General features: G+C 34.6%; 3 protein-coding genes across 3 annotated transcripts; 2 read left to right on the top strand and 1 right to left on the bottom strand.

Moving 5' to 3' along the window:
* The first annotated feature begins 220 nt into the window (after positions 1-220).
* LOC139847406 (glycerophosphodiester phosphodiesterase GDPD6) lies at positions 221-5,367 on the top strand. The gene is made up of 8 exons (XM_071837077.1): positions 221-456; positions 1,132-1,307; positions 2,233-2,416; positions 2,750-2,824; positions 3,429-3,538; positions 3,620-3,838; positions 3,937-4,092; positions 4,924-5,367. The coding sequence occupies exons 1-8, from the start codon at positions 444-446 to the stop codon at positions 5,167-5,169; spliced, it is 1,179 nt and encodes a 392-aa protein (XP_071693178.1). The 5' UTR covers positions 221-443; the 3' UTR covers positions 5,170-5,367.
* A 174-nt stretch (positions 5,368-5,541) lies between these two features.
* On the top strand, positions 5,542-6,231 carry LOC139847404 (AT-hook motif nuclear-localized protein 16-like). The gene has a single exon (XM_071837075.1). It carries the CDS (start codon positions 5,542-5,544, stop codon positions 6,229-6,231), a length of 690 nt encoding a protein of 229 aa, XP_071693176.1.
* Positions 6,232-6,623: 392 nt separating this feature from the next.
* On the bottom strand, positions 6,624-9,664 carry LOC139850690 (PLASMODESMATA CALLOSE-BINDING PROTEIN 2-like). Its single transcript, XM_071840246.1, has 4 exons — positions 9,596-9,664; positions 9,238-9,477; positions 9,032-9,065; positions 6,624-7,069 (listed from the first exon to the last, which is right to left on the bottom strand). The coding sequence occupies exons 1-4, from the start codon at positions 9,645-9,647 to the stop codon at positions 6,838-6,840; spliced, it is 558 nt and encodes a 185-aa protein (XP_071696347.1). The 5' UTR covers positions 9,648-9,664; the 3' UTR covers positions 6,624-6,837.
* Between the last annotated feature and the right edge of the window lie 701 nt (positions 9,665-10,365).

The raw sequence follows: 10,365 nt of genomic DNA, 5'->3' as shown, positions 1-10,365 counted from the left end.
ATAAAGGACGGGATTAAATTGTGAAAATATAAAAAGTTTGAGGGGTATTTGTGAAACTATTAAGAGGCACTATTCATTTGGGCTATATCATTTAGATTTATAGAGTAATCTCCCAAATATACCCTCAAAATATAAAACTCATTTTATACTAAAAATTAATTTAATACGGAGTATTACTTAATTAATTAATAACAATATATTGATAAGATAGAAGGAGAATATCCGAATGAAAACAAATAAAATTCAAATTTCAGGTAAACTCGGCGTGGATGAAGCGTTGATCCCAGAATTATCCCATCTTCTACTCTCTCCATAAATACTCACTCTTTTTTATGTTCTGCTCATTTTTATCATCTATTAATTATTAATTATTAATTATTTAAATCAAATTACAAAAGCCCGACAAGATCGGAACTTTTTATTCTGGGGTGATTCCGATCAACATGAGTTCATCAAGTAAGTATCTGATTACAATTTCATGCTTACATTCATCAGTTTTTTATTTAGATTTATTGAAATGCTAAATATCTTAACGTTTTCATATTTTTGGTTAAAGTAGCTGAATATCAAGCTTAGAATTGAAGTGGATTTTGATTAGTTATTTGAAAATTCTGATGATTAGATTAAAAAATTAAAGAGGAATCAATATTAAGTGTAAAAATTTATAGTATAAAGTATGCTATGAAGTTTAAGTATACTGTTAGTGCTGTGATTGACTTTTAAAAGTCAAACTGATTTAGTTAAGCTCAGTGTACTTGATATTTATTCTATTTTTTTTAAGAGATCAGTAGTAAAGTAATTGTTTTGGTCATTATTATGTGATTTGTTGACTAGAATTAGTAATAAACTGCTACAATTTTTATAGAAAAGGACATTTTAATCCATTTTAGACATTTAATTTGAATTCTGCTACTTTAGGTAGGTAATTTAATTTAAATCCATTTGAAAATCTTAGATTCTTCTGCAGTATTCATAATTTTTGTAGAAAGTGTATAAGCTATGACAGAACTACTATTAGTTTGGGGTTTAAGGAACAAACTTTTGACTTCTAAATCAATAATTGACTTTTACTTGCTGTTTAATGTTTAAGTAAACTTTGTAATGTTTAAGATTACAATATTCTTTTCTCAGGTTGTGCCATTTTTACATTTTTGCTACTCTTTATCGGGTCGTCAGCAAGGAGACTTTATCCACTTCCTAGTGATAATGAAAGTATGAAAAAGCCGTTACAAACGTTTCGTCCATTTAACGTTGCACATCGAGGTTCAAATGGAGAACTCCCTGAGGAAACTGGACCTGCTTATTTGGTATAGTTTTTAATCTACTCCCAACACAGAAAATGTAATTTTGACTTTTTAAAGTCAAACTTATAAGTTTTATGATTAATGAAGTACTCCTTATAAGGAAAACATGTGATACTAAAACACTGGCATATTCGATTATTCATTTGTGCTAACTTTAGGTAATCTTGATTATGAATATGTGTGCGTGTCATATATTTCAATTATTTCATACAGGGTAGTCCTGTCAAATTTATGGGCCATGTTCAATAAACAAAAGTGGCCCTTTATATACGAGATTTTTTCATATATAATACTCCGTAATAAGTTCAATAAACAAAAGTGGGCCCTTTGTATTCGATGCTTATTATGTTTTTAATTTTTTAATTTTTAGACTCTTAATTGATATATGAACGTAGGTATGTAACATTAGGCTAAAATTTTTAGGCCCCTAAATCTATTGGGCCTTGTGCCACCGCATGCCTTGCATGCCCCAATATCTGGTCCTGATTTCAGATATTGAGTTATGTTTTGGGAATACGTGTATAAATTGCACGGTTGGTCCCTATGGTTTACATCAAATGAAGTCATTGGTTCCTGATCTTTTTTACGAGGTGGTTGGTCCTTGTGGTTTACAAATGTCTGGTTGGTGGTCCGTAACAAGGACCAACCACGCCCATTATGTAAACACTGACATGACCACCCACGCCCATAAAAAACAACCACAGGGACCACCCACGCCTATTTTGTAAACCACAGGAACCAACCACCTTGAAAAAAAAAAGATCAAGGACCAATAACTTTATTTGATGTAAACCACTGGACCAACCATGCATTTTTGTCATAATATATAAATAATCAGAATTTTATTTTATGATCCAAGTATGGCTTTAACACCCTGTAATTGTGCACATGTTTATTATGATGTTTTGACAATTAATGGTTCCTACAGAGAGCAATTGAAGAAGGCGCAGACTTCATAGAAACGGATATATTAACTAGCAAAGATGGTGTTCTTATGTGTCACCATGATGTCACACTCGATGAAACTACGGACATTGCCGAACACAAGGAATTTACAGACCGTGTTAAGACCTATGAAGTTGAAGGAGCTAATCAAACTGGACTTTTCATATGTAAGCTTCTCTTTATTTAACTTTGACAACACACAACACAACACAACAACAATACCCAATTCCACTAAAGTGGAGTATGGGGAGGTTAGATGTAGGCAGTCCTTTCCTCTACCCTAAAGTAAAAGGGAAGTCATTCTTCTACCCAGGATACCTATCGGTCCCCAGGTAGAGGAAGTCGTCCCTCCCTATTCTGTAGAGCAGAGAGGCTGCTTCCTAGGGACCTCCGACCAGAAAGAACCATGAAATCCGATATGTGAAGTAAAAATATGCAAGTAAAGTTGGCAAAATAGACACAATTTATATATAATTTGCTAATTTTGCAAATTGTTGCAGTTGATTTTACATTAAAAGAACTAAAAACTTTGAGGGCAAAGCAAAGGTTTGATTTCCGAGATCAGCAGTATAATGGTTAGTTACATACTGTTCTCATTTTTCTCCCAAAATTTCATTTCTTAAAGACATAATTACACGGATAGTCCCTGTGATTTGTCCATATTTTCCGATATAGACCCTATATCTTTTTTTTTTGCATCGACAGTCCTTATGGTTCACATTTTTCTGCGTCGATAGTCCTCCCGTTAGAAAATCGTTAACTTTCTCCGTTAAGTCCCCTCACATGCTCGTATACACATTTTGAGACTCAATGTTTATTCTAACATCATGATTGTCATGTTTGGATGTACATATTCTGATCATCTTTTTATATTATCAGTTTCATGTGCTTCCATTTTTTTTTTGAGAATGTCAATTTTGGTCATTTTCTTTGTATATTCATTTCTTAATTAATCTGAGTTTTCCAAATATGTCATCAACTATTTTTTGAACTGCAAAATCCAAGCCCCTATCTGGTTCTGCCTCCTTACTATAATTGCTTATATGATATATGATATGATTCATATACATGATATCTCTTAACGATGCCTTAATCAATTTTAGTAAAGTTTATCGAACCATATATTATTATGTTTGTTTATAAAACAGTTTCTAACACATGCATTATGTCGATGAGCAGGAAAGTTTCCCATCATTACGTTCGAAGAATACATTCAAATAGCAATAAACGCACCGAGGGTAGTTGGAATATATCCGGAAATTAAAAATCCAATATTGATGAATCAACATGTGAGTTATTCTGTTAACATTATTCTTGATGCATCGAAACGTTTCACTAATTTTATAAAATTTAATCTTTTATTTCTACAGGTGAAATGGCCAAAAGGGAAGAAATTTGAAGACGTATTCGTAGACACCCTTAAGAAATACGGTTATAAAGGTTCATATTTATCGAAAGAATGGCTAAAACAACCGTGTTTTATTCAGTCGTTTGCACCGTCATCACTTGTTCATATTCATAACCAGACCGATTTACCAAAAATCTTTCTTATTGATGATGTGGATGTAACAACACAAGACACACATCAGGTAATCTGAAGCTGTCCATATGATAATAATTAATTTAATTAACTAATTTAAAAAGATGATCGTAATGACTTTTGTTTTTTGTTTTTTATATTTTGTAGACGTATGCGGAAATCACTTCAGATCATTACTTTGATTATATCAAAGATTACGTTGTAGGAATCGGTCCATGGAAAGACACCATTGTTCCTGTAACAGACAACTACCTTCAAACGCCTACTGATCTTGTTGCCAGAGCACATGCCCACAATCTGCAGGTACGTTTTGGTTTAGGTGTCAAAATGTAGTTTTTTAATTATAAAAATAATTTTAAATAGCTTTCGACCCTATAGGCCCATTCGTTTCTTGTTAAGCAGTATTTTACTGAAGTGACCAGGAAAGGGGTTGGAAACAGTCACGGGATAACCCGATTAGACCATGTACATCTGAGTAGAAATACTCGCTCTTTCCGGGTAGCTGAACTAGAAAACCTTATCCGTTTACCGTTTTTCAAGCCATAGTTTTGAAATCCAAATTGATGTGGATTTTTTTTATTGATTCTTAGCTCCATTTTTCTTTTTTTTACATATATAAGGGTGTGTTTGTTTACCTCTTAACTGAATGGTTTAGCATTGAATGTTGAACCATTCAACATTCAACGCATTTATTTCTGATCTCTGGTTTAACATTCAGTGTTGAATCATTCAGAGATGAAACAATCTCTTAACCATTAAGCACTTAAATTTTCTGTAATATCCTCCTCAAATCATATCCAGAACACTTAACAAACATGTATATTGAATTTTTTATACATGTAACACGTTAATAATGTAATTTTACCTAATTCATATCGTTAATTCAATATGATTATCAAAGAGCTTATTTTTATTCAGAACCAAGTTTATTTAGAGACTTTGAATCATTCCGATTATGAACCATTGAACACTAAATCATTCACTTTTATCAAACGCAACCTAATACTCGTATTTTAGAAATTTCATTTTACTTGTCATGTATTTCTTGAAGTTTCATTAACTTTGTATTGAATTAAAACTTTGAACGTTCTATGTTTGACTTTAAAAGCCTTATATAATCTGTTTCATTTGTAGGTGCACCCATACACATTTCGCAATGAAAACAAGTATTTGCATTTCAACTTCAGTGAAGACGCGTATATAGAATACGATTACTGGATAAACACAATCGGGGTTGACGGCCTTTTTACCGACTTTACTGGTAGTCTGCATCGTTACCAAGAGTGGACCTCTCGATCCGCTGATGAGTCAGACGCAACAAAACTATTGGAAAAGATTTCTAAAATGATTAAAAAGTTTGAGTTTCCAGTCAGAACATAACATCTTTAATTCTTGAACACCATTCATTAGTAAACATTTAGTCTGTGTAAACTAGTTTTCCATTGGTGTTTTTCTGCTAGTAAAATTACTGTTTTACCCTTTTCTTCTGTGAGTAATTCATGAGTTATGTAAAAGTACTGTTTTACCCTTCCCATTACCAGGATGGCCTTTCTAGATGGGATTATGAATCAATTGTAGTTGAAAATTAGGAATTTGAAAAACATAAACTAAAATTAAAATGAAAATGTTGAAAAAGAGTTGGTGTTACTTAACAATCCCCTAATCTTAAGTCATTCTTTTGATTTTTCGGCATAAATAAATCGATAACAATCTCCTACATAAACTCAAAATTGGTTAACCTGATATACAAATATGGCTAATGGTGCTGATCTTAGTGCTCTAACTACAAAAACGGGCGAACATGTTAGGAGGCCACGAGGGAGGCCCGCTGGATCCAAAAACAAACCAAAACCGCCCATCATCATTACCCGAGACAGTGCCAACACGCTTCGGGCCCACGCTATGGAAATTAGCACAGGTTGTGACATTGTTGAGAGCTTAACCACTTATGCTAGGAGGAAGCAACAGGGAATCTGGGTCCTAAGTGCGGCCGGGTTCGTGAACAACGTAATGTTGCGTCAACCGTCACCAGCACAGGGTAGCCCAGGCTCTGGGCCTATAGTCACCCTTCATGGGCGGTTCGAAATTTTATCATTGGTGGGGTCTGTTTTACCACCACCGGCCCCAGCAGGTGTTGCTGGCCTAGCTATATACTTAGTGGGTCCGCAGGGCCAGGTAGTGGGTGGTGCTGTTGCAGGCCCACTCATGGCATCAGGGCCGGTTGTGATCATGGCTGCTACATTTATGAATGCAACTTTCGATAGGTTACCGATTGATAAGGATGAAGCAGTTGCAGCCACAACGATGCACGATCAACAACGCCACTGTATTATTGGCATCCAGGATATCTACGGGCCCCACCAAAACTCTCTTTCTGACACCGCCCTCCCTCAGTCCGACGTTTATAGTTGGTCAACAGCTCGATCGATGTCAAAGACATGAGAATATGTTTAATGAATCAGAAAATACGTAAACAACTGTTAGAACATTAAAACTCTAGTTAATATCGATCAAGCGAAACATCTAAACGCATGGAATGGTTTACATATGTATGAATTTCTTTTTAAGGCAGAATTAGAGGTATGATTAAGCTAATGCTCACAAATTAGATAATTTGAGTTCGTGGAAGTTTTTATGACATTTGTTCCTTGTTTAAATGTTTAATATGTGACTTTTATCACTAGTATATTTTAATTCTATTCAAAAAACTTGTTTTTTAGTTTATATTGCATATATTTTAACAGTAGAGTATTAACTGCTTGATGGTAATCTTTGACTAACAACCATTAGTAATTAGTACTAATGACATAAAATTAAAATTAACCTTCCTCCTCATACAAAACTTGAAACAAATATTTCAAAACATAACTAATACTAGAACTTAACAAAAAGAAGTAAAATAAAAAATAAAAAAACTAAACTGGATGTTTCATACAATCATACTCTCTACATAAACTAGGGAGGCAACACCACCATACTACTAAATAACATGCAAAACCAACATGTACCTTCTACAGGGAGCAACACAAGCAACGTACAATCATCATTTTACATCATCAGCATCATAACTCCTGCAGACGCGATCACAAATATACCAACAATGTTGGTTTGCTGGCGTAGCGTTAACCCGCCTTGGCTGACATCTGTGTCCATGCTGGATGCAGACGGACCCAACCCTCCCATTCCGCCACCTAAAGTTCCAGTATTTGATGGGTTGTTGCCAAATGTAGAAGTCGGATTCGAACCCGGTGAATGTGTGTTGGTTGACCCGCCCGTACCACTGCACATGTCGATATTGTTTTGTCACAAAATAATTGTTGGATTCTATAATTAACGCACCAACTGTTCCATTTTACACTAAAATCACGTATCGCCACCAAAAGTGCATATAGAAAAGGTTAAATAAACATAAACATCTACTTACAAATGTTAAATAACTATAGCAACTCATTTTTTAATTTTTATATCATTGGAGCCGTCTCATTATTTTAATGGGTTCTATTCATAACACCAACGAAGCATTGCTTCAATGGTACCGCGGTTACACTTGTGTACTCGCAGGGCTAGAGGTCTCGGGTTCGAACCTCGTCACCCGCTCTAGGAATTGAAATATATTCCTTGAAGGTGGCCCAAAGGGAAGGTTTTACCGACCCGCTCCGGGACTAAGATCCGGCCCGCCTGCCCCTCGGGATGGTTAAAGGGTCGGATCCTCAGAGTGTGGTTCGGGTTTCCTGCCCGAAAGCGCGTGTGTGTGTGCAAATGATGACTAGGCTTCGGTCCGGACTGATGCAAGCTTGCCTTCCAAAAAAAAAAAATAAAAAAAATAAAAAAAAATAAAATTCATAACAAAAGTTGGACCTCTATAAACGTTAAATTTATAATACATATAAAAATATATATAGTACTAAAAATTTATCAATAGAAAAGAAGTTAATGTACGATTAAATTTTTTGATAAATGAATTTTCAAAATTTGATTTATGAACATAAATATAAATTAACATATAATTATATACGAATTCAAAATTCCGGGCCCCTTCAAAATTTTAAGTCATGTTCAACTGTACATTTCGCACATGTGACCGAGACTCCTATGTGCGTCATTTCTCGACCGGGCATTTATTATGTATAACTAAACAACAAAACTACAGAGTATTAAATATGGTTGATAATTTTTCGTGATAATATAACGCTGCCGTTCAAAAAAATTTAAATATGGTTGATAGTGGGTTATGAGAAGTTAAAAATGTAAACAATCTAAGTAATACTACTACTATTTGTATTGTATTGTCAAAATCACACTATAATAATTATAAGACCATTTGTAGTGGTTGGGGGCATAGGTTGGGGACGTGGGTTGCTTTTTTATGACTAGGACGTGTCGGTCGTTCTTTTTTATGACTAGGACGTGTCGGTTGTTTGTGTGAAGTAGTGGTGGTGTGGGTTTATGATGTGAGTTAGGAGTATTGTGATGATGTATTAACATATAATTGGATTAACTATTAAAAGGAGATAGAAATAACATTTTTAAATTAAATAAAAAATAAAAACTTGCAACAATGCCGTTGCTTCTTCCGTTGCAGGGCAACGCATGCCCAAACAATACCCCAATACACCATAAAATTGGTGTTGCTTGCTTGCCACCTATAGTTGACCACGCCCCCAATTAGAACCGCTACGACTAGTCTAAAGGGTACTAGGAGTAGTAAGTAGTTAAAAAGTTACTCCATGTAACATGGTAAAATATAAGATTAGCACACATCTCAAATGGGTACTTTTGGGATTGATCCAACGGTTATAATTGTTAGTTAAACATGTGGTGTTGGTGGTTGAGACTTGAGACATGCCACAGACCTGGTGGTGGTGCATTCGATATGGACAAAATGTATTGGGCAGAGCCTTGTTTACCCTCACCTCAGTCTCACACTCTCGCCACTAATTTCCGTACAATTATATCACATTTACAAATCATATTTATGGCCTACTAAATCTTTTAACCTAACCTTTTGACAGTACTAGTAACCTTTTTTTATTTTTACAGCATTTGTTAAAGGGAATATTTATGTTTTTGAAAAGTTTGAATTTATGTTAGTTAACTTAAACCTAATATTTGATGATTACTATTTACTCCTACCTCATAAAATATGTTCCTCACAAATTTTTCTCTACCAAGTTGACCCATGACCCGTTTCAAAGCAAACCCAATCTGACCCGAGACCCGGCCCGTTTGTTGAAAACCATACCTCGCTGAAGTAGGGTACGTACATCCATTTGAACCTATTATAACACCAAAAAACGCAAAAAGTTAATTTAGTCATCAAATCAAATATACAAAATAAATTGACAAATACTCCATATAATGTAAAGGCTGCTGATTTGTACTCAATATTTTTTTAGCGTACTTGTACTAAAAAAAAAAAAAAAGGTAAGGATAAGGGAAGAGACTAACTGGGATCACTGGTTACAACCATGGCTGCACCATTAAAGACACATGCTTGAGGGGACTGACCCTTGTTCTGAAAATAGCTATTAACTGCATAGTTACAATGGTCCAAAACAGTATCCGGGTCAAAACATTTGCCACCTTTATGTGTTTGGGTGCAGTCTGCTCCATTTCCACATGCGTAGTCTATTGCTTGTTGAAGCACATTATCTTGACCACCTTTTTTGCACACACACCATGTTGCACCTAATTTATAAACAAAGATAAATAAATTAGATTACACATATTTATAATTAGATTACACATATTTATAAGGTACACATGTATTTTAGGGTCGTAAATGAGAGAAAAATGAAATGCTTACTTGAGTGAGGTGACATGGAGATTATGAGAATAAAAACAAGTAAAATAGCCATGGATGAAAAGGTTAGGATACAATGGATAGTTAGAAAGAGGAAGAGATAAAAAGATAAAAGTGGAGAGTGAGTGTTTTTTTTAAGAAATGGGGTTTATTTAAATTTGTTATGTTACTCGAGACTTGAGACCATTAAAAAGTTGGTAGATGGTACGGAGTATCATTTATTTAATACAGTTTATAGGCCTTTATTAATGGGGACTGATTCGTACACCACTTGAAATTATCCATACACCACTAAATATGCTTTAGAGAGTTGTACAGTACAACACTGTGTTGCATATTTAGTGGTGTATGGATAATTTTGATGGTGTACGAATCAGCACCCTTTATTAATTACAGTATATCTATTACGGAGTAATAGATAGATTATACCGTACAATTAGATTAGACCATTCCCTACGCTCCACGAGTCACTTTCATTGCACCACAACGATCACAACGTGCTCTATTGGCCGTTGTGGTCTCGTTCGTTGTGTTGTGGGTTGAAGCCATGAAACAGACAACGGTCTCTTAAGCGAGATGTAGTGCTCTGAATGGTTTTGGAGTTTGACCAGTTTTTAAAATTCCTATCGTTGAACCAAATTTGAATTTTAATAAATAAAAAATTAAAATTAAATCTTTATTTCTATTCTATTCATTTTTTCTTAACATTCCTTCATTTAATAATCTTTGGGTGTGTTTGATAAAAACTGAATGATTTAGCGCTGAATGGTTCA

This window comes from Rutidosis leptorrhynchoides, chromosome 5 (genome assembly GCF_046630445.1).
Source record: "Rutidosis leptorrhynchoides isolate AG116_Rl617_1_P2 chromosome 5, CSIRO_AGI_Rlap_v1, whole genome shotgun sequence".
NCBI classification, from domain to species: Eukaryota; Viridiplantae; Streptophyta; class Magnoliopsida; order Asterales; family Asteraceae; genus Rutidosis; species Rutidosis leptorrhynchoides.
Note: the sequence above shows the minus strand (reverse complement) of the source record. Positions and strands in the feature narration are given on the sequence as shown.

What these genes read in the sequence shown, in the direction of transcription:
- LOC139850690 (XM_071840246.1), bottom strand. Translation starts at nt 9,647, where the DNA reads ATGGCTATTTTACTTGTTTTTATTCTCATAATCTCCATGTCACCTCAC. An exon ending in CTCCATGTCACCTCACTCAA is followed by an intron (nt 9,478 to 9,595) that starts GTAAGCATTTCA and finishes TTTATAAATTAG; the next exon opens with GTGCAACATGGTGTGTGTGC. An exon ending in GGTTGTAACCAGTGATCCCA is followed by an intron (nt 9,066 to 9,237) that starts GTTAGTCTCTTC and finishes GTGTTATAATAG; the next exon opens with GTTCAAATGGATGTACGTAC.
- LOC139847406 (XM_071837077.1), top strand. An exon ending in CCGAGATCAGCAGTATAATG is followed by an intron (nt 2,825 to 3,428) that starts GTTAGTTACATA and finishes GTCGATGAGCAG; the next exon opens with GAAAGTTTCCCATCATTACG. An exon ending in CAACACAAGACACACATCAG is followed by an intron (nt 3,839 to 3,936) that starts GTAATCTGAAGC and finishes TATATTTTGTAG; the next exon opens with ACGTATGCGGAAATCACTTC.
- LOC139847404 (XM_071837075.1), top strand. Translation starts at nt 5,542, where the DNA reads ATGGCTAATGGTGCTGATCTTAGTGCTCTAACTACAAAAACGGGCGAA.